At 42.9% G+C, this 24,554-nt stretch overlaps 1 protein-coding gene across 1 annotated transcript in view; it reads left to right on the forward strand.

Annotated features, from left to right (window-relative positions):
- The first annotated feature begins 11,843 nt into the window (after positions 1-11,843).
- Positions 11,844-24,554, forward strand: part of G3BP2 (G3BP stress granule assembly factor 2) — a 31,967-nt gene continuing 19,256 nt past the window's right edge. The window contains exons 1-4 of the mRNA XM_075285236.1: positions 11,844-12,069; positions 16,185-16,303; positions 17,004-17,085; positions 24,305-24,478. Coding sequence (XP_075141337.1) covers positions 16,209-16,303; positions 17,004-17,085; positions 24,305-24,478 — 351 coding nt within the window. The 5' untranslated portion in view covers positions 11,844-12,069; positions 16,185-16,208. The remainder of the gene's footprint in view (positions 12,070-16,184; positions 16,304-17,003; positions 17,086-24,304; positions 24,479-24,554) is intronic.

A 24,554-nucleotide genomic window follows, 5' to 3' on the forward strand; every position in this document is an offset into this window, starting at 1 on the left:
TCCTCTTGAAGTTAAAAAATCACTGACTTTATTTCAAATGAGTAAAATTATCCACAACATATGTACAAAAAGGTACACGGACATGAACGAGGGTCAGAGAGAAAAATGATCAATCATAGTTGCACCTAGCTGACGCGTTTCGAAACTATAAGTTTCTTAGTCATAGCATGGTATAACCAGAAGAACTCTCTTGAGTGTATATATAAGGGAGGAGTAACAAAGAACACAGCTGAAAATGGAAACCGACAAATTGCAGTGAGATCAAAGACGTCGTATAAAGACTCCTCCCCCACATACATACACCCATAAATAGCAAACAAATACAAATAAAACAATTAAAAACATGACAAACAAAACCGATTGATTGATCCTGATGTGAAAATAGATGCTTGATTGAACAAGAAATATAATAATGTGATACAATATACAAGTGACCAAATGTGCAAATATAAATTTATAAACCAAATACGAAAGGTTACATTTAAACTGATAAATGAGTCTGCACTTATATCTTGCATATATGGGTATATGAGAAATGTTAGAAATAATATTAAAACTCAAAAATAAATCTACGCCTATGTTTATATGAAACAAGTTAAAAATGTTGACACCTATAATGAAACAGCACTTCCATAGAGAAACGCAATAACTGATCAAAAAACATGTGTGTGTATATATACAAACACAATACATGCGTTAAAATGGCCTACAAAATGTACTTTATGAATATAAGAAAGATGAAAAATACAAAAGAGGTATGCCAGAGAAGAAAAATAGAACCTACCTCACTTGAATCACACCATACTCCCTAGAAAGAAAATATCAAATCCCGAGATGTGTTGCCAGGATGAAAAACACAAAAGGACTGTGCCAAAGCAAAAAATGGAGCCTATCTCACTTCAATCGCGCCATGCTTCATAAGAAGAAAATAACAAGTCCCGAGATAAATCACCAGGATGAAAGTTATGGTAACTGTAGCGGAAAACGGCAAGACCAGGTAAGATTCAAAGCGCATGCGTGCTCACGCACCCCCGTAACAGACAGGGATGCCCACGCACACAGCGTGCCAGTGCTAAAGATGGAATAATAACGAGGAGATCTAATAGTGCGCCTGCGTGTACATACTACGAAAGAGAAAGAGACATGACCAACCAATCTAATAGCACGCATGCGTGCCCTAACTCCAAATAGAGATACTATGTAGCGAAACAATCCCAGACACGGATAATTGAAAAATGATGCCAGAATGATTTTTTTGCAACTAAAGGATACTAACTTAAATTGAACATTAATAAATGTATGAGAGATCATTTCGTCTGTTCATACCTCTGGGTGATCTGGTATTTAATTTTAATATCCACTTAACCTCCAATTTTTTCAAATTATAGTCACGATCCCCTCCACGGGCCAATTTTTTACATTGGTCAATAGCTTTGAATGAAAAAAAGCTGGTGTCCCTATCATGAAACTGTATAAAATGGTGCGAAACACCCGTGGTTTTAGTACAGTTAGTGCTGGTAATGCTATACAGATGTTCCACTATCCTAACTATTAGGGGGCGACTTGTACAGCCTACATAATCAAGATTGCACTTCGTGCAGGTAACTACATAGATGACATATGTACTTGAACAGTTCAAGAATTGTCTGATGGAAAAGGTTTGTATTCTCATAGAGTCTTTAAATTCAATAGTTTTTATGGCATATTTACATACGTTACAGCGGTTGGAACCGCACTTAAAGAACCCACTAAGTTGTAACCATGTGGATGTAGCTTTAGGTGTATTTTTAGTGAATAGACTGGGAGATAGAACATTTCCCAAGGTACGTCCCCGCTTGGACACAAACTGACACCCTCCATTAAGAATCTGGCATAACACATTGTCCTGATTAAGGATGGAAAGATTGTGCTTCACTATACCCACCACTTGAGAGTAGTTAGTACTAAAAGTGGTAGAAAAAACTACCTGATTTACCCCTTTAGAGTTCTCTTTGGGGATAGATTTACCTATAGATTGCCTATCCCTTTTAGAAACGATTTTTTTCGCCCTGTTCAACGTCCACGGAGGATATTTCCGATCCAAAAATCTTTTAGAAACCTCCTTAACACTCTCCTCAAATTTCCGATGATCCGTGCACGCCCTCTTTGTCCTGATGATTTCCCCAACAGGAAGGGAGTTTATAGTATGTCTGGGGTGCTGACTATGTGCGTGCAATAGCGTGTTTCCTGATAGAGGCTTTCTGTAAAGGCAAGTTTGGACCATACTTGTGTTGTCATCAACTGATAAAGTAATATCTAAAAAATTGATACTGTTTTTTTCTACACTGTAGGTAAATTTTAAATTGAAATCATTAGTATTCAAATAATCTACAAAATCTTGAATATGCTTGTGACTGCCCTGCCAAATAAATAATATATCATCAATATAACGGCCAAACCATATGATGGATTCACGAAAGGGATTATGTTCATGAAAAATATACACGTCTTCCCATAATGCCATAACAAGATTCGCCAAGGAAGGCGAGATTTTGGCCCCCATTGGCGAACCCAAAAGTTGTAAAAAAAATTAATTATTGAACATAAAAAAAATTGTGAGTAAGCAAATAATTAACCACCGACAAAAAATATTCACAGAAATTAGGAGAAAAATCAGAAAATTTGGTCAAATGGAATATAATGGCCCTCCGAGCAACATCGTGAGGTATGCACGAATATAATGACGTGACGTCACACGATATCCAAACGTAATCACCCCTCCACTGAAACCCATCTAAAACACGCAGCAACTCCTTAGTATCCCTGATATAACCGGGAATGCGTGTTACAAGTGGCTGCAGCACTTTGTCTGCCCACTGACATAATCTCTCATTGATGGAATCAACACCTGAAATAATGGGTCTCAGTGGAGGGGGAAAAACGCTCTTGTGGACCTTAGGAAGGCCGTAAAAAATCGGAACCAATGGACACTCCGGCTTCAAAAATTTAATTTCAGCTTCTGAAAACACACCTAGAAAAAGACCTTCATGTAGGAGATCATCCAAAGTTTTGGAAAAAATTGGTGTGGGATCACTAGTTAAACGTCTATATGTTAGAGGGTCATTCAAAATGGAATACACTGACTCCTCATAGTCGGATGCATTTAGAATCACTACTAGCCCCCCCCTTGTCTGCTGCTCTGATAATAATATCCTTGTTGTTTTTTAACTTGAATAAGCTCTGCCGCTCCTCTCCAGATAAATTATCTTTAACTGGGTTGAATGAGACTTCCCTATGTAAATTAGTCAATTGGTTTTCCACCGCTTGCTGGAACTGGTCCAGCACTGGTATTCTGGACACAAGGGGATTAAAGTTAGGGTTCTTAGTATCAACTCCCACATTGATGTTTAAAGTTGGATGACAATCTCCCAAATCATAGAGATTCCTAAGGCAACATTGTTCCCTAAAATTTTTTGAAATGAACTCATTATCAAATTCGAACTTATTTTGCCCTTGTTTCTCCTCACTCATGAAGAAATGCCTCTTCACAGTGAGGTTCCTAATGAACCGGTTCAAGTCCAATAGGGTATTGAACAAATCAAATTTACTTACTGGAACAAATCCTAGTTAGAGATGAGCGAACACTAAAATGTTCGAGGTTCGAAATTCGATTCGAACAGCCGCTCACTGTTCGAGTGTTCGAATGGGTTTCGAACCCCATTATAGTCTATGGGGAACATAAACTCGTTAAGGGGGAAACCCAAATTTGTGTCTGGAGGGTCACCAAGTCCACTATGACACCCCAGGAAATGATACCAACACCCTGGAATGACACTGGGACAGCAGGGGAAGCATGTCTGGGGGCATAAAAGTCACTTTATTTCATGGAAATCCCTGTCAGTTTGCGATTTTCGCAAGCTAACTTTTCCCCATAGAAATGCATTGGCCAGTGCTGATTGGCCAGAGTACGGAACTCGACCAATCAGCGCTGGCTCTGCTGGAGGAGGCGGAGTCTAAGATCGCTCCACACCAGTCTCCATTCAGGTCCGACCTTAGACTCCGCCTCCTCCGGCAGAGCCAGCGCTGATTGGCCGAAGGCTGGCCAATGCATTCCTATGCGAATGCAGAGACTTAGCAGTGCTGAGTCAGTTTTGCTCAACTACACATCTGATGCACACTCGGCACTGCTACATCAGATGTAGCAATCTGATGTAGCAGAGCCGAGGGTGCACTAGAACCCCTGTGCAAACTCAGTTCACGCTAATAGAATGCATTGGCCAGCGCTGATTGGCCAATGCATTCTATTAGCCCGATGAAGTAGAGCTGAATGTGTGTGCTAAGCACACACATTCAGCACTGCTTCATCATGCCAATACAATGCATTAGCCAGTGCTGATTGGCCAGAGTACGGAATTCGGCCAATCAGCGCTGGCCAATGCATTCTATTAGCCCGATGAAGTAGAGCTGAATGTGTGTGCTAAGCACACACATTCAGCACTGCTTCATCACGCCAATACAATGCATTAGCCAGTGCTGATTGGCCAGAGTACGGAATTCGGCCAATCAGCGCTGGCCAATGCATTCTATTAGCCCGATGAAGTAGAGCTGAATGTGTGTGCTAAGCACACACATTCAGCACTGCTTCATCACGCCAATACAATGCATCAGCCAGTGCTGATTGGCCAGAGTACGGAATTCGGCCAATCAGCGCTGGCTCTGCTGGAGGAGGCGGAGTCTAAGGTCGGACCTGAATGGAGACTGGTGTGGAGCGATCTTAGACTCCGCCTCCTCCAGCAGAGCCAGCGCTGATTGGCCGACTTCCGTACTCTGGCCAATCAGCGCTGGCCAATGCATTCTATTAGCCCGATGAAGTAGAGCTGAATGTGTGTGCTAAGCACACACATTCAGCACTGCTTCATCACGCCAATACAATGCATCAGCCAGTGCTGATTGGCCAGAGTACGGAATTCGGCCAATCAGCGCTGGCTCTGCTGGAGGAGGCGGAGTCTAAGGTCGGACCTGAATGGAGACTGGTGTGGAGCGATCTTAGACTCCGCCTCCTCCAGCAGAGCCAGCGCTGATTGGCCGAATTCCGTACTCTGGCCAATCAGTGCTGGCCAATGCATTCTATTAGCTTGATGAAGCAGAGTGTGCACAAGGGTTCAAGCGCACCCTCGGCTCTGATGTAGCAGAGCCGAGGCTGCACAAGGGTTCAAGCGCACCCTCGGCTCTGATGTAGGAGAGCCGAGGGTGCACTTGAACCCTTGTGCACCCTCAGCTCTGCTACATCAGAGCCGAGGGTGCGCTTGAACCCTTGTGCACACTCTGCTTCATCAAGCTAATAGAATGCATTGGCCAGCGCTGATTGGCCAATGTATTCTATTAGCCTGATGAAGTAGAGCTGAATGTGTGTGCTAAGCACACACATTCAGCTCTACTTCATCGGGCTAATAGAATGCATTGGCCAGCGCTGATTGGCCAGAGTACGGAACTCGACCAATCAGCGCTGGCTCTGCTGGAGGAGGCGGAGTCTAAGATCGCTCCACACCAGTCTCCATTCAGGTCCGACCTTAGACTCCGCCTCCTCCAGCAGAGCCAGCGCTGATTGGCCGAATTCCGTACTCTGGCCAATCAGCACTGGCTAATGCATTGTATTGGCGTGATGAAGCAGTGCTGAATGTGTGTGCTTAGCACACACATTCAGCTCTACTTCATCGGGCTAATAGAATGCATTGGCCAGCGCTGATTGGCCGAATTCCGTACTCTGGCCAATCAGCACTGGCTAATGCATTGTATTGGCGTGATGAAGCAGTGCTGAATGTGTGTGCTTAGCACACACATTCAGCTCTACTTCATCGGGCTAATAGAATGCATTGGCCAATCAGCGCTGGCCAATGCATTCTATTAGCGTGAACTGAGTTTGCACAGGGGTTCTAGTGCACCCTCGGCTCTGCTACATCAGATTGCTACATCTGATGTAGCAGTGCCGAGTGTGCATCAGATGTGTAGTTGAGCAAAACTGACTCAGCACTGCTAAGTCTCTGCATTCGCATAGGAATGCATTGGCCAGCCTTCGGCCAATCAGCGCTGGCTCTGCCGGAGGAGGCAGAGTCTAAGGTCGGACCTGAATGGAGACTGGTGTGGAGCGATCTTAGACTCCGCCTCCTCCAGCAGAGCCAGCGCTGATTGGTCGAGTTCCGTACTCTGGCCAATCAGCGCTGGCCAATGCATTCTATTAGCCCGATGAAGTAGAGCTGAATGTGTGTGCTTAGCACACACATTCAGCTCTACTTCATAAGGCTAATAGAATACATTGGCCAATCAGCGCTGGCCAATGCATTCTATTAGCTTGATGAAGCAGAGTGTGCACAAGGGTTCAAGCGCACCCTCGGCTCTGATGTAGCAGAGCTGAGGGTGCACAAGGGTTCAAGTGCACCCTCGGCTCTCCTACATCAGAGCCGAGGGTGCGCTTGAACCCTTGTGCAGCCTCGGCTCTGCTACATCAGAGCCGAGGGTGCGCTTGAACCCTTGTGCACACTCTGCTTCATCAAGCTAATAGAATGCATTGGCCAGCACTGATTGGCCAGAGTACGGAATTCGGCCAATCAGCGCTGGCCAATGCATCCCTATGGGAAAAAGTTTATCTCACAAAAATCACAATTACACACCCGATAGAGCCCCAAAAAGTTATTTTTAATAACATTCCCCCCTAAATAAAGGTTATCCCTAGCTATCCCTGCCTGTACAGCTATCCCTGTCTCTTAGTCACAAAGTTCACATTCTCATATGACCCGGATTTGAAATCCACTATTCGTCTAAAATGGAGGTCACCTGTTTTCGGCAGCCAATGACTTTTTCCAATTTTTTTCAATGCCCCCGGTGTCGTAGTTCCTGTCCCACCTCCCCTGCGCTGTTATTGGTGCAAAAAAGGCGCCAGGGAAGGTGGGAGGGGAATCGAATTTTGGCGCACTTTACCACGTGGTGTTCGATTCGATTCGAACATGGCGAACACCCTGATATCCGATCGAACATGTGTTCGATAGAACACTGTTCGCTCATCTCTAATCCTAGTCCCTTAGATAGTAAAGAGATATCATGATCATTGAGCTGTACTGAGGAAAGGTTTAATACATTGCCTCTAACTCTAGACAAAAAGTCACAGGATTGATTTGAAGCAGAAAATACATTAGCACTAGTGTCCGCAGATGTTGTATTTTCAATCCGGAAAGTGTCCGCAATATAAACTCCAGAGGGAGAACTAGAGGGCATAGAAGCAGAACACGTCGCATCGATTTCAATATCAGACCCTGATTTGGTCAACAATTGTGTTTTTGATAAGTACGATGCCTGGTTTTTCTTGTGTTTGCGACCTGCTCTGTGTCCTCTGTGTCCACTCTTCTTATTTTCCGATTTTTGTCTTGACTCCTGTCTCTCCCTCCTAAAAAAGATGAGGTAGAAGCCACCGATGTGTTTAGAGTCTCAGACTTGGACTCCCCATCCGAATATTCAGACTCCTGTTCCGAAGAGCTAAAGGACACTTTTTGGACATTGCTCTTGCGTTTAAAGAATTTTTTTCCCCCTTTCAAAATGGAACGCGGGGTAGAAGAAAAAGATGATTGTGACTTTCGATCATCCGGCCACAAATATACTAAATCATTTTTATAATCATCAGAGTCCCGTTTGAATTTAGATCTCTTCATTTCAGTAATTTTGTTTTCCAAGTTTTTAATATCACTCTGACTTTTCTGGTATTGGGCTTCAAAATCTTTATCCTGTTGGAATCTGGCCAGCTCATCTTTCATGGATTTGATATCCACTTTCAACGTGTTTAATTTTTCATCCTCATATTTGATAATCAGCTTCATAAGATTCAATGAACACTCAGTGAGGATGATCTCCCACTCGTTTTTGAATTCATCACAAAAGATAAACAACTTAGTGGGTTCTTTAAGTGCGGTTCCAACCGCTGTAACGTATGTAAATATGCCATAAAAACTATTGAATTTAAAGACTCTATGAGAATACAAACCTTTTCCATCAGACAATTCTTGAACTGTTCAAGTACATATGTCATCTATGTAGTTACCTGCACGAAGTGCAATCTTGATTATGTAGGCTGTATAAGTCGCCCCCTAATAGTTAGGATAGTGGAACATCTGTATAGCATTACCAGCACTAACTGTACTAAAACCACGGGTGTTTCGCACCATTTTATACAGTTTCATGATAGGGACACCAGCTTTTTTTCATTCAAAGCTATTGACCAATGTAAAAAATTGGCCCGTGGAGGGGATCGTGACTATAATTTGAAAAAATTGGAGGCTAAGTGGATATTAAAATTAAATACCAGATCACCCAGAGGTATGAACAGACGAAATGATCTCTCATACATTTATTAATGTTCAATTTAAGTTAGTATCCTTTAGTTGAAAAAAAATCATTCTGGCATCATTTTTCAATTATCCTTGTCTGGGATTGTTTCGCTACATAGTATCTCTATTTGGAGTTAGGGCACGCATGCGTGCTATTAGATTGGTTGGTCATGTCTCTTTCTCTTTCGTAGTATGTACACGCAGGCGCACTATTAGATCTCCTCGTTATTATTCCATCTTTAGCACTGGCACGCTGTGTGCGTGGGCATCCCTGTCTGTTACGGGGGTGCGTGAGCACGCATGCGCTTTGAATCTTACCTGGTCTTGCCGTTTTCCGCTACAGTTACCATAACTTTCATCCTGGTGATTTATCTCGGGACTTGTTATTTTCTTCTTATGAAGCATGGCGCGATTGAAGTGAGATAGGCTCCATTTTTTGCTTTGGCACAGTCCTTTTGTGTTTTTCATCCTGGCAACACATCTCGGGATTTGATATTTTATTTCTAGGGAGTATGGTGTGATTCAAGTGAGGTAGGTTCTATTTTTCTTCTCTGGCATACCTCTTTTGTATTTTTCATCTTTCTTATATTCATAAAGTACATCTTGTAGGCCATTTTAACGCATGTATTGTGTTTGTATATATACACACATGTTTTTTGATCAGTTATTGCGTTTCTCTATGGAAGTGCTGTTTCATTATAGGTGTCAACATTTTTAACTTGTTTCATATAAACATAGGCGTAGATTTATTTTTGAGTTTTAATATTATTTCTAACATTTCTCATATACCCATATATGCAAGATATAAGTGCAGACTCATTTATCAGTTTAAATGTAACCTTTCGTATTTGGTTTATAAATTTATATTTGCACATTTGGTCACTTCTTGTATATTGTATCACATTATTATATTTCTTGTTCAATCAAGCATCTATTTTCACATCAGGATCAATCAATCGGTTTTGTTTGTCATGTTTTTAATTGTTTTATTTGTATTTGTTTGCTATTTATGGGTGTATGTATGTGGGGGAGGAGTCTTTATACGACGTCTTTGATCTCACTGCAATTTGTCGGTTTCCATTTTCAGCTGTGTTCTTTGTTACTCCTCCCTTATATATACACTCAAGAGAGTTCTTCTGGTTATACCATGCTATGACTAAGAAACTTATAGTTTCGAAACGCGTCAGCTAGGTGCAACTATGATTGATCATTTTTCTCTCTGACCCTCGTTCATGTCCGTGTACCTTTTTGTACATATGTTGTGGATAATTTTACTCATTTGAAATAAAGTCAGTGCTTTTTTAACTTCAAGAGGATCTCGCTGGACTCCGTTCATCTTGTTTTGCTATATACTTATGTTCCAGGCTGAAGGAACAAAGGATGTTACGTGCGGTTCCTCAAAGACGCTATGGGTGTGTAAGTGCCTAAAAATCATTTTTTCTCTATATGTGTTTGACTGTTGAGAATGAATTTCTCATAAGGATAAGTAACCACGGTTATCATAGGGCTGTGTTTTATTGTTTCAAGTGTATTTTAATCGAGGTTACAATCTATATATGTGCCGAACTTCATTCAAATGCGGTTTTTTGATTGAGGAACAAACACACAAACTTTCACATTTATAATATTAATATTAGCAGGATTTATAATATTAGCAGGATTATTTCAAACTGTGTTCTAATCAATGCCATTTGATTCAAAAATGGGGATAACATAGACATCAATCTGGGACAGCCCTTCACAGGATGATCTGCAAATAGGTTGCAGCAAAAGTGGAAGTGGCCTTTTCAAGGGGCATGGACTTTATGAAGGGCACAGTAACATATCTTTAGACCCCATACAATAATATTAGACCTTTTTATAGCTGTGTTTCTAATAAATATATGTACATTTATAAACTTTTAATAATAAAAAAAACACTAAAAGCCTTATTTTTTTAAATTTTACCATTAGCTGTGCGCAAGGGATTGAACTCAAGAAGTACTCAAGCACTCAAGAAGTAGAATGGAGGCACAATTTCACTTACAGTAGCAGGTGGCACATGATCTTCACCTCTTCCTCAGTTCTATGGCCCTATTCACCAAGGCTAATTTGGGTTGACCCTTGGAACCTAGACCTAATTTAGTCCTAGTTGTTTTTATAACCACTTTTGGGGAAACGCAGGGTATGTCTCAACTGTGGATACCTAAGTATCAGCATGCAGAAGACGGAAACCTGAAAACAGACATCGAACGCTGGTGTGAACCCAGCGTAAGGGTCCATTCACACGGAGGAATTTGGTATGGAATTTTTTCTAGTGGAAAATTCTGCTAGTGGAAAAAAGCTAGCAGAACTCATTGAAATCAATGGGAGACTTTTCCACGTGGAAAATTCCTCACCATTTTCCGCCGTGTGAATGTACTCTAAAGGTTAAGTTCACATCTGCTTTGAAGTCTCTGCATGGAGGACTTTTTAACTTTACTACTTCGTGGTTTAAAAACTACAGATACGCCACAGACCACATTTTAGTCATTGAGGTCTGACATTTGTGACGTCACTGAAGCAGGCTGAAGACAGCAGGGAGTCGTGTCGAACCTGGGAGAGTTTGGTTACCTCCCCTGGTCCTCTGATCATTATACTCCGGAATCTGAAGAGACCCTGGAGTATAATAATCGAACCTTGCATGACAACTCTCCTTAGGATCACCTAACAAATACTCTTGCCACCGCCCTACTTACCGATCCCCACTCCTGCCCACTACCACCTTCATTTACCCTTCAGCCCTCCAGGGGGCCCTGTGCGTCACATATCATGTTGCTGACACTGAATGAGAAGTGGAGGCAACTGTGAGCAGGAACGGGCATTTGGTAAGTAAATATGGCCCGAGTTACTCTGCCAGCTAATGGCCTATTTAAAAAAAAACAAACCTGCACCAGCCACAGTCAGCACTTGATGGAGTATGCGCTGCACTTATAGGCACTTACTTTAGGTGGCCTGTAAACATGGGTACATGCGGTATGGAGGCCTGTAATGGGGATGGTATTCTGTATGGCAACAAAGAAGTTAAATGGGGGCCTATAAGGGGCTCTGTATGTTATACTGTGTGGGAGCACCATTCAAAAGCTTGCTATGGGGCCCTTTTTTCCTAGTTGGGCCCCTGCTTACAGCCCCTTACTCAGCAGTCACAATGGAGCCATCTCTCCCCTAACCACGAATTTGCATATACAGAGCATGATTACAAAGACTGCAGATGGTGACAAGAATGTACTGGAAGGAAATGTCAAAGATGTAAGGGATATGAACAGAATTGGCAATAATTCTCATGTAATATTTATTTTATCACTATCCATTTTAATTCTCTCCTTTGTTGTACAGTAGTTGTAGTCAATAAAGTTTAACATCGAAAAAAAGCCGAGGCAGCGTCCTGTTGGACAAACTAGCCCCGCCCTGATGCGCAGTGAAGTCAGGAAGGGGCGTGGCATCCTTCGTTACCGTGCGCCTGTGAGGCACGCACACGCGCGAAGGCTGCTGGGTTCTGATCTCACCGAGGCCGCGTAATTGACCGAGCGCTTCGTCACTCTGGTGACGTCACAGTCACGGCACCATATTCTCCGCCCTGCAGCTGACGCCCGAGGACGGAGGGGGAGCACAACAATAACAACGTGTCTCTACCATTAGACGGGGCCCGGGGCTCCTCCTGTGTCTAGGCATAGCGGCCGTCTCACCGGCTCTGGTTGAGGTAAGTGCGACACTGGGTGACTCTCCATGACGCGGCCATTGTGTGTGACCGGTGCGTGCCTGATGATTCTATTATGTGGTCGGCGACTACGTCACCCAGCAATAGGAATGCGCTGCAGGTAACCTCAGGCTAGGTCTTCTGTCCCCTAACGGCAGTGAAGGTTATCATTCATGTGGCGACTCCTCAGGTAATTCTGAAGGAGGGACTTGACTTCTTCATAACATGGAGGCATCTAGCGGGCCTGTCACATGGTTTATTACTGGCCTACGTCCATGAAGTACGGAGCAATCCCTTTAAGAACACCTCTGTATACAGCCACTGTGTGTGGTAGGGAAAGCTGAGTGACTGCTTCTGCCATTATCTCTCACCTGGACTGTCACCCAGCTTTCCCAATTGATGTCACTGGGAAAAGGTGGGTAACGTCTGACAGGCTATACTGGAGCGAAAAACAAGCAGTCTGTACATTACAAGTGTCCTGAAAGCCTCATTGGATTAAAATATCTAATCTCTTTTATTTTAAAGGGGGTTTTCTAGTTCATATTTTTAGTGCAAAACCTACCAAATCCTATCCATAGTTATCTGTTTGGTTCCCTGATCTTTGTTTACCTTGTGTTGCGGAGGAGCACGCCAGCCAATCCGTATGGAGAGCGGGCCAAGAACACTGAGGACCTGAATGGAGGTCTCTGCTGGAGCTCTGGCCCAGCGCTAACTATATAGTATTTATTTATAAGCCTTGCCATGAACATATATTTTCTAATGACTGTGTATAGTTAGGGTTATAGTTGGGACAGGCTGACCTGGCATTATAGTAGGGTTATAGTCGGGACGGGCCAACCTGGCATTATAGTAGGGTTATAGTCGGGACGGGCCAACCTGGCATTATAGTAGGGTTATAGTCGGGACGGGCCGACCTGGTATTATAGTAGGGTTATAGTTGGGACGGGCCGACCTCGTATTATAGTAGGGTTATAGTTGGGACGGGCCGACCTGGTATTATAGTAGGGTTATAGTTGGGACGGGCCGACCTGGAATTATAGTTGGGACGGACCGACCTGGAATTATAGTTGGGACGGACCGACCTGGTATTATAGTAGGGTTATAGTTGGGACGGACCGACCTGGTATTATAGTAGGGTTATAGTTGGGACGGGCCGACCTCGTATTATAGTAGGGTTATAGTTGGGACGGGCCGACCTGGCATTATAGTAGGGTTATAGTTGGGACGGGCTGACCTGGTATTATAGTAGGGTTATAGTCGGGACGGGCTGACCGGTATTATAGTAGGGTTATAGTTGGGATGGGCCGACCTGGTATTATAGTAGGGTTATAGTTGGGACGGGCTGACCGGTATTATAGTAGGGTTATAGTTGGGACGGGCTGACCTGGTATTATAGTAGGGTTATAGTCTGGACGGGCCGACCTTGTATTATAGTAGGGTTATAGTTGGGACGGGCTGACCGGTATTATAGTAGGGTTATAGTTGGGACGGGCTGACCTGGTATTATAGTAGGGTTATAGTCGGGACGGGCCGACCTGGTATTATAGTAGGGTTATAGTCGGGACGGGCCGACCTGGTATTATAGTAGGGTTATAGTCGGGACGGGCCGACCTGGTATTATAGTAGGGTTATAGTTGGGACGGGCTGACCTGGTATTATAGTAGGGTTATAGTCGGGACGGGCCGACCTGGTATTATAGTAGGGTTATAGTTGGGACGGGCCGACCTGGTATTATAGTAGGGTTATAGTTGGGACGGGCCGACCTGGTATTATAGTAGGGTTATAGTTGGGACGGGCTGACCTGGTATTATAGTAGGGTTATAGTTGGGACGGGCCGACCTGGTATTATAGTAGGGTTATAGTCGGGACGGGCCGACCTGGTATTATAGTAGGGTTATAGTCGGGACGGGCCGACCTGGTATTATAGTAGGGTTATAGTCGGGACGGGCTGACCTGGTATCAGTGATGTTCCTCTCTGTCATTGTCCTGTAGTTTGCAGCTATCAGCAGTACTGAATGAGATGAATAAATCTTTCCTCTCCATCCTGGTTATGATTCTTGCAGTATATTGTCCTATTTACACGAAGCAATGTGCTACCAGTAGTCACACGCTGTTTATTATATGAACAGGTTACTATTTATCAGGTCATTGTTGGTGTGTTTTATCAAGAACCATCATTTTTAGGACCCGTAGGCCCCAGGGTCCTTGAGTAACATGAACGTTCATCAAGCACATTCTCTGTGAATTTCTGTCTTTTGCTCATTGTATCTGAACACATATGGCTAGCTTAAATGAGTTTTCTCATGAACATAACCATATTTACATTTTCAGACTATTGAAGGTTCAACATGGTTCTATTATCATAGGAAAGCAGAGTTTCTCAGTTTTCATATGGTAACAATAGTGAAGTACTAGCTGTAAAATAAAATATCACTAATTAAAAACCACAGTCGGAAATTCGATTTTATGTGCTTTCTCACCATAACAACTATTTTTGTAGGTGGTATAAAACCAAACATACAGCCATTTAAGCCATCCCCCACATTGATAAATGCTTCAGCTCTGCATATTCACAATAACTGTGTACGGACTATCCCTAGCAACAGATCCGTTAGAGAGTTGCTAGGGAGAATGTTACAGCCTGTTTTATAGTGACAAGTACTTTAAATAGGGTAATAACGTATATAACAAAAAATGGTCACCAACCCCCCCCCCCCCCCCCCCCCCCGACACAATAGCAATGGAAAAAGGGAGTCTGTCATTGGAATAAAACATTTCTCACTAAGCATATGTTGGAATAGTCTTTAGAAAGGCTATTCCAGTCCTACCTTTTTTTCTTTTCCTGTAAATAGTTTTTAAATAAAACTAATTTTTCTGATATGCACATCCTTTGCTTGAGGCAGAGGGGGCTTCACCCTGTGCTCTGAGCACAGCAGAGTCATAGTCAGCATTTCGCCTCCTCTTGCTTTCAGAGATGCCCCTTTCTTTCCAAATCCTCTTCTCTGCATCAAAAGTAGCAAATATCTTCTGCAGAGATCCAAATCCACTTTCCTCCTAGGGGCTATCCTTAAAGAGTCTGTTTTCTAGTTTGTGGAGGTGGTCCTTAACAGGAAGCTACCTTCTATGTCATCCCTTTCTTACCCCATAAGGTACTAAAGGATTTTTATGGGGAAGGGGGTTATCTTAAAATGTTTACCTATCCAACAGATGTGGGATAAATGTGGAATTGGCGGGCCTCTGTTTAGTTAGAATAGATGTCAAATGTAGGTTGGAATACCGCTTTTAGGGGATGATCCCACAAATAAATTAAAAAAAAAAAAGTGTTCATCTTTGTAACTAACAGCAATATCATGTGTACTTCAACTCGGTTCCCATTGACTTCAATGGGAGCTTAGCTGCAGCACTGGCGCCCCGTCGTCATACAGGGCATGCACTGGCGCCCCGTTGTCATACAGGGCATGGAGTCAACTACTTCTGGCTCTGTACACTGTACAGTACACAGACCATCTGCACCTACACGTTGCTGATTATTTTGGTGGTTGGGGGCTGACACTACTGATCAGATTTTTTGAGCTCTCAAGGATTGGCCGAACATTCAAAAAAAATAAACTCCTTTTACTAAATGAAATTGGCACAGTTTCTTTTTTAATATGCACTGTTATTTTTGTATTATAGGTGAATGTTCTTCGTTCCCAGACTGCAAACCTATCCATAGCTAGTCCTTTTCAGGATTTAGTTGTATATAGCCTAAGCAATCCTTTGTGAGCTAAAGACCTGATGACCATAGCTGACTTTTCTATTTGCTATGTGTGCTCTGCTTTCTATGAGCTTCCATTTCAGGTTATGAAGTATCCAGCTTACTGAGACTTCTGAGAGGAAGTCCGTAAGAGAGGTATTCCTTATTACTATTCTAATTCACTGCGGTTCTGAAAACCTCTAGAACAAATACCTGGTGTAGTTGGTAATGTTTAGTAAATTAACTTTAAGGATTGCTGATTATTGATATTGACAATTTTACTTAAACACTCCAGTTTAAGCTGAATTAAAACTATTACATTATCTGTGTTATTACACTTCTATGAATTTTCTTACTATGTCTCTGGTTTTATTCTGTGCAGTACATCCTTTCCAGTACCAAAGAAATGGTGATGGAGAAGCCAAGTCCCCTGCTTGTAGGGCGGGAGTTCGTGAGACAATACTACACTCTTCTGAATAAAGCACCAGACTTTTTACACAGGTATAACGTCTCAGATTATTATGTTGCATTATAGGCCAGACTTTATGCTGGTTGTGATGAAACATATAATTGTAGAATGACAGGACCTTGATGTAACTAAACTTTTAGACAACTTTTGATTTCTGGCATTATTTGTATCGCTAATACATTTTGGAATATATTTTATTTTAGATCCTTTCTGTGAAATCCTGCATTTTTTTTTTCACCGTTCCCCTTGTTTCTGGACAGGATGCATTTAGTGGCAGTGTGATACTGGAAGGCATGGATTCAAAATAATTGAAACAATCTATAAGAGGAAGTTCATGTTGATTAATTGAGCTGAGTTTTGGTTTAGATTACTTTGACATTAATTGCTCAACTGTAACCAGTCACCAGTTTTGAGGACAGCGTTACATATACAGTAAAATTGCTTAGAGCAAAAGTCTAGCTCATTTATAATGACTGTTTCATATGTGATGTGCTGTAAATGGAAATAAGAGCTTGTGTACCCCCATGAAGAGGTTGTTCCATACAGTCTGTGAAGTTTCAGGAAATTCCAGGGTGACCCTTGCAAAGACAGGGTTATATAATTACTAGCAAGTCAGAAAAACATTGCATGACCCAAATGAAGGGAAGGAACCCTTACATTTTCAGATAGAAAGGAATAGGCTTATATTGAAAGAAAATAAAACTATTTGTTTTTTTTGCATAATTTACACAGGTTTTATGGAAGGAACTCTTCCTACGTGCATGGTGGATTAGATGCCAGTGGAAAGCCTCAAGAAGCAGTGTATGGCCAAGCGGTAGGTCTAGAATTATTGCTTAAAATTAACCAAGTCAGAACGATAAAATTTTTCAGTTTTGTTTTTCCGTCTTGTACTTCGTTCCAATTTATTTATTTATTTTCATTCATAAAGTTGTATGATAGCTTATATTTTTTTCTCGGGACAAATTACACTTTCTAATGGCACTATTTACTGCCATCACCACAATACCAAAATTTTATCTATTTAATAAATATTTAGTTAATAAAGTATCTGCAGTGCTCAGAACCTACTATTATGTTTTCTTGATGATGAGCAGTCTGTATGAGGCATGTTAAGTGACCGGTGGAGCTAAAAGACTTATTTTATTCATTAAATCCTGCTCTTTCTGGGTTTACTGGGCAGTTTCTCCTTGATTGCTAGCCCCTAATGGCAGTCTGTCGTAGATAAACGCCATTCACTAGGCTCCAAAGCCTAAACCTGAGGTAGGCAACCTTTGGCGCTCCAGCTGTTGTAAAACTACAACTCCCAGCATGAATACTTGCTTTATTGTGCTTGGAACTCCCATGCAAGTGAATGGAGCATGTTGGGAGTTGTAGTTTCACGGCAGCTGGAGTGCCGAAGGTTGCTGACCCCTGGCCTAAACTATACTGAATTTTATCCAACAAAACTATACATCGATCTGCTCAGCTCTGCCTGCTCTGTAACATTGTACTAGTAAATGAGACACCATGATCAGTGTAACATGTTTCCTTACAAGTGAATCTTGTCATAAAAAGACCCATCGCTTAAAAAGAACTTTTCACCACCTCCACCCACTTTAGTTCTTAGCATCTCTTAATAGTCACAGCTTCACTGATTCTGGCAAAGTTTTCTCTAGCTCTTACCGTTCCCAAGCAATCAATGCTGTTAATATAGTTGACATATTTGCTTGTGTTCTTTGAAGGTTCTGTGTTTCATGTATTTTCTTCCTTTCTTTTGTTTCAAAAAATGAAAGAACACTGAATAAGCATGTATTTTAAAATTCTGTTTTTCACACTGGCAATTGAACCCTTATAATAGATTGACACTCCTGGTGCATCAGAGGGTTAAATAGAAAAGAAAGGTTGCACTTCTTTTAGAAAGCTGAAGGCAGAGAACACAGGATCCAACCTTGATAGTAGATGTGGGCAGATCATCTCTCCCTCCCTGCACTTGTCACTTGGAATCAACAGGCCAAACAACAGACTCTTTTTCCACCGTCCAGCTCCTTCAGAAATGGCGGCCAGCCATAGACACAGATGCAGTCAAGCTTCTCTAATGCAGTATAAATAAAACTAGTGATGGAGTCCCTAAGACAGTAAATATACAACAAACAGCATCTATTTAATTACACAAAATAGATAATTGTATAATATTTTAAATAATCGCTTTATTTTGGAGACACTAACTTTTTTTTTTTTTTTGGCCGACTGCAACCTATTGCTGACTATACAAGCATGCTAGCAACAATTTCTCATAGAAGTCAATAAGATGCCTTTTAAGGTTTCTTATTCCCAGGTGCCTTCTGTAAAGCTCTGAACCGCTGTTTGCAGCTCAGAGTATTGGCCCGATCATCTTGGAAATGGCTATAAACTCTGATTGTTAGGGGGCAACAAAGTCAGTTTTTATGTTACTATATTATGTTTGTTTTAGTTGCTTTTTTTTTTATCTGGTTTGGTTGTCTTCTCTAGAGAAGGCAGGGACTGTTTATTGCCATCCCCGACTTCCTGATCCCTGTGTACACAGAGCTCACTGAGCACTTTTCAGCACAAAGGGTCTTATAATAAAACTTAGCTTTTATTGAGAAAGCATAAAAATAGGCACCAGATATAGGAAACAAAAAGAACTTACATAATATGCTCCATAAGAATATGCATGTTTAGTTGAGCAGACAAGCCTACGCGTTTCCTATATCTGGTGCCTATTTTTATGCTTTCTCAATAAAAGCTAAGTTTTATTATAAGACCCTTTGTGCTGAAAATTTCTCCAATTTGGTTTCTGTGTTGGTTTGCCCCAGCCGGGGGTGTACTTTTTCGTGCACTTGGGGTCCAGCTGACTCACGTTGATGTCGGGGAGCTGTGGACTATGTTTTTTTTCTCACTGAGCACTGTATACACAGCTATTGGAGCTGTCATGATGCATTTCCCCCTCTGATCTGGCAGTCATTTGATCTGCCGGAGATCAGAGACTGTTAGAGCTTATGTGTTCTAGAGCTCAGTAACGGGCAGGAGGCTGCATTCCTTCTGTAACTGGGGCTAAATGCATCAGCTCTAGTTACAGGGGAAAACTGCCTATCCACCAAAAGAAATAGTGTTTAGACACCCCCAAAGGTCTATTATGACCTTATAAGGACACAATGTAATAAATAAAATATTAAATTGAAAAAAGAGAGCACAGGGGGCCTCAGAGAAGAGGAGCACCATAACATCTCAGGAGGCTTGTAGGAATGGCACGCCCCCTGTGCTCCCAGAGCATTATTTGCATATTTCAAAAAAGATGTCTATTTAAAAAAAAACAAAAAAAAAAACGGCGCCTTTCAGAGGACCTTTCATCAGATCGGGCACATGCAGTTTTATATACTACTGGAAAGCTGACAGCGCGCTGAATTCAGCACACTGTCAGCTTTCCCGATCTGTGCCCCGGGTAAAGCGCTATCGGTCCAGGTACCGTAGCGCTTTACAGTCAGAAGGGCGTTTCTGACACTTAGCCAGGGACGCCCTTCTGCCCAGCAGCGCCTATCGCGCTGTACTATGGAGCGAGAAGAAACGCCCCCTCACTCTGCTCACACAGCTCGTCCATAGACGAGTATTATCAGGAGGGGGCGTTCCTCCTCGCTCCACAGTACAGCGCGATAGGCGCTGCTGGGCAGAAGGGCGTCCCTGGCTAACTGTCAGAAACGCCCTTCTGACTGTAAAGCCCTACGGTACCGGGACCGATGGCGCTTTACCTGGGGCTCAGATCGGGAAAGCCGACAGTGCGCTGAATTCAGCGCACTGTCAGCTTTCCAGCAGTATATAAAACTGCATGTGCCCCATCTGATGAAAGGTCTTCTTTAACCAGAGGTGGTAGTAGAATAGCCTTTCTTAAAGCTAATCTGAAATGTCTTTAGTTTAAAATGCATGTTGCTACTCATAGACTCCCTTTAAGTGACCCTCCATCCTGAAACACTAGCTGCTGGTTCCGTTACAATGATTAGCTTCCCAGTCCTCATTCATGATATAATAATAATACATTTTATTTATATAGCGCCAACATATTCCTCAGTGCTGTACAATTTGTAGGGTTAAAATACAGACAGATACATTACAAAGAGAATCATTTCACACAATGGGACTGAGGGCCCTGCTCGCAAGAGCTTACAATCTATGAGGTAGAGGGGGTGACACAAGAGGTAGCAGGGGCAGCATTACTTATACAGGGGTCAGACACTTCTGTAATAGAGGTGACTGTCATTACACAAACATAAAACTTTGAGCCGTCACCAGTCGTGTCCTGTAACATGTGGATGGAGCTTGGACCTATAAAGTTATCCTGAGATGACATCGTATCATGTGGGGTAATGTGGGAGCGGGGACAGAGGACGGTTAAGGGTTTACGTTAGACATTGTGATAGGCTTGTCTGAAAAGATGCGTCTTTAGTTTGCGTTTGAAACTGTAGAAATTGGGAGTTAATCTGATTGTCCGGGGTAGAGCATTCCAGAGAAGTGGTGCAGCTCGGGAGAAGTCTTGTATACGAGCGTGGGAGGTTCTGATAATAGAGGATGTAAGTGTTAGGTCATTGAGTGAGCGGAGAGCACAGGTTGGGCGGTAGACAGAGATGAGGGAGGAAATGTATGGAGGTGCGGCATTATGGAGAGCCTTGTGGATGAGTGTGATAACTTTATATTTTATTCTATATTGAATAGGCAGCCAATGTAGCGACTGGCACAGACCAGAGGCATCACTGTAGCGTCTAGCCTGATAGATGAGCCTGGCCGCTGCATTCAGAATAGATTGTAGAGGGGAGAGTTTAGTGAGGGGAAGACCGATTAGTAAGGAGTTACAGTAGTCAAGGCGAGAATGAATCAGAGAGACAATAAATGTCTTTAGTGTATCTCTGGTAAGGAAAGGGCGTATTCTGGAGATGTTTTTGAGGTGGAGGTGACATGAACGTGCAAGTGATTCAACATGAGGGGTGAAGGAAAGGTTTGCGTCAAAAATAACCCCGAGGCAGCGGGCCTGCTGCCTAGGAGTTATAGTAAGACCTGAGACTGCAATGGATATATCAGGGACAGATCTATTAGATGGTGGAAACAGTAGTAGTTCAGTCTTGGAGAGATTTAGTTTCAGATAGAGAGAGGACATGATATTTGAGACAGCAGAGAGACAGTCACTGGTGTTCTGTATGAGTGCAGGGGTGATGTCATGGGAAGATGTGTATAATTGGGTGTCATCAGCATAAAGATGGTACCTGAAGCCAAATCTGGCGATGGTTTGTCCAATGGGGGCTGTGTAGAGAGAAAAGAGCAGGGGGCCGAGGACCGAGCCCTGAGGAACCCCAACAGCAAGGGAAAGAGGGGTGGAAACAGAGCCCGCAAATGATACACTGAAAGTGCGGTCTGAGAGATAAGAGGAGAACCAGGAGAGCGCCGTGTCATTGAGACCAACTGAGCGGAGCCTATTGAGGAGGAGATGATGGTCAACAGTGTCAAAAGCTGCAGAGAGGTCCAGAAGAATAAGAAGAGAGAAGTCGCCATTGGATTTAGCCATTAGGAGATCATTGGAGACTTTTGTGAGAGCCGTTTCAGTAGAGTGCAGAGCGGGAAAGCCAGATTGTAAGGGGTCAAGCAGAGAGTTAGCAGAGAGATAGCGGATTAAACGAGAATAGACCAGGCGTTCCAAGAGTTTAGAGATGAAGGGGAGGTTAGAGACAGGTCGATAGTTAGCAGCACAGGATGGGTCCAGGGAGGGTTTTTTCAATAGCGGGGTTATAACAGCATGCTTGAAGGAGGATGGGAAGATTCCAGAAGAGAGAGAGAGGTTAAATATTTTAGTAAGGTAAGTAGTGACAGCAGGCGACAGAGATTGGAGAAGGTGTGAGGGGAAGGGGTCACTGCTGCAGGTTGTGGGGCGAGATGAAGAAAGTAGCTGGGAGACTTCCTCTTCTGTAACAGGTTCAAAAGATGAGAATGGACAGTCTGAAGTGCGGTTGGTGAGGGGATCCTTGCTATGGTAGGTGGTGGGATCAATGCCACCTGTGGCTTGGGCAGTGATTTCCTGACGGATCTTATCAATTTTAGCATGGAAATACGTGGCCAGGTCATCAGCACTAAGGTCTGTGAATGGCGTCTGCACCTTGGGTGTGAGTAAGGAGTGAAAAGTTTCAAAAAGCCTTTTAGGATTGCTGGAGAGAGAAGAGATGAGGGCGGTGAAATAGTCTTGCTTGGCGAGGTGAAGGGCAGAACTATATGTTTTAAGCATAAACTTGAAGTGGAGGAAATCTGCAGGTGAGCGTGATTTTCTCCAGAGACGTTCGGCACACCTAGAGCACCGCTGAAGAAATCGTGTCTGTGGCGTGTGCCAGGGCTGCTGCCTCCTACGTGGGACTTTACGAGTGGAGGGGGGAGCCACCTCATCCAATGCATTTTTAAGGGCTTCATTATAATGACTGGTGGCCAGATTGGGACAGGAGATTGAGGAGATGGGGGACAGAGAGGATGGTAGAGTATCTTAAGAGGTGCTGGGTGTCGATAGTACGCAAGTTCCTATATGTGTATTGGGTAGGTGTATCTTGTGAAGGGGAGAGGGCACTGATGGTGAGAGATAGAAGGTTATGATCAGAGAGGGGCAGAGCAGAGTTAGTAAATTTAGAAACTGTGAGGAGTCGATGGAAGACAAGATCAATCGTGTTTCCACCTACATGTGTGGCAGAAGAAGAACATTGTGAAAGACCAAGAGAAGTGGTTAATGAGATGAACTGTGAGGCAGCTGGGGAGTGAGGGGTGTCAATAGGGATGTTAAAGTCACCCATGATGAGGGTAGGAATGTCACTGGATAAAAAGTGGGGAAGCCAGGAAGCAAAGTGATCCAAAAATTGGTAGGGTGAGCCAGGTGGACGGTAGATCACAGCTACCCGTAAGGAGAGTGGGCGAAAAAGTCTGATAGCATGGACTTCAAATGAGGAGAACATGAGTGAGGGTACCGGTGGAATGGCCTGAAAAATGCACTGTGGTGACAGAAGTAAGCCTACCCCACCACCCTGCCTGTTGTCAGGCCTAGAGGTATGTGAGAATTGTAGGCCACCATGAGACAGAGCAGCAAGGGAGGCCGTATCTGACTGCTGGATCCAAGTCTCAGTAAGGGCGAGAAGGCCAAGGGATTTACTAAGGAATAAGTCATTAATGTATTCTAGTTTGTTACACTATGACTAATAGCATCTTGAGGTAGGTAAGGTAGCATCCTGATATCTCTAAAATGCAGGTCCACTGCTCCAACCCATCCACTTCCTCACTAGGAAGGTATGGACCAATGCCTGTGTCTCATATGCCTACTAGTTTTCTTTCCCTTCACAGGGATTACTGGGAGACAATTGTAGAAAATTAAAAACACACCAGCTCATCTGACAAGCTCTGGCCCAATTCTTGAGATGAATGTTCAGGCAAAGCAGAACACAACTTGCAAACAGGAAACATGCCGAGCACATGGGTACAGAATCACTTTGTAAAAAATGTATTCCATTATTAACTTATGGAATACAGTACCATGAGCAGTAAAAAGTAGTACCTATGTGTCTTCAAGCAAACAAGTTATTCTTATTCATGGCATCATAGATTAGTTGAAAAAGATTGCACGCAGGATCAGCCCTGCCTACCTGTGCAGAGCTTAAGATTCTTCTGCATGTGAGGTCCTGCACAGGTTGTGTCAGAGCCGACCTTTCAAGCAATCTTCTTCAAATGCCTGTGGTGGAAAAGATAGAAATACATACAGATGTAGACTCTAGTTCATCTTTTGCCAGTGGAGTTGGAATGTCTTTGACCAACTGTGTCAGTGAAGATGGCAGCAGGAATTCTGTGAATGGAGTAGCTAATCTCTGGAGCAGAGATAAGGTGACTGGTCTGGAGGACCAGCTAAGTATGTTTCACATAGGTAAGGGATGATAAAATTATAGTTTAAGGATTGAAGAAAAACATAAACTTTTATGAATGTATGTATGTTTTCATTGTTATATTTACTATGGTTTGTTATGCTGTAATTACAGGAGATACACAAGAAGGTGATGTCCCTTCAGTTCAGTGAATGTCGCACCAAGATCCGTCATGTTGATGCACATGCTACCTTAAGTGATGGAGTAGTTGTCCAAGTTATGGGGGAACTTTCCAACAATGGTCAGCCAATGCGAAAGTTCATGCAGACCTTTGTCCTTGCTCCAGAAGTAAGTGTTTGTGTCTTGTACGCTTTCATGCAGATCTGTGTCTTTAACCCTTTCCTGCTAAAGCCATGTTTTGGTA

Source organism: Leptodactylus fuscus, chromosome 1 (assembly GCF_031893055.1).
Source record: "Leptodactylus fuscus isolate aLepFus1 chromosome 1, aLepFus1.hap2, whole genome shotgun sequence".
In the NCBI taxonomy this organism is placed as follows: domain Eukaryota; kingdom Metazoa; phylum Chordata; class Amphibia; order Anura; family Leptodactylidae; genus Leptodactylus; species Leptodactylus fuscus.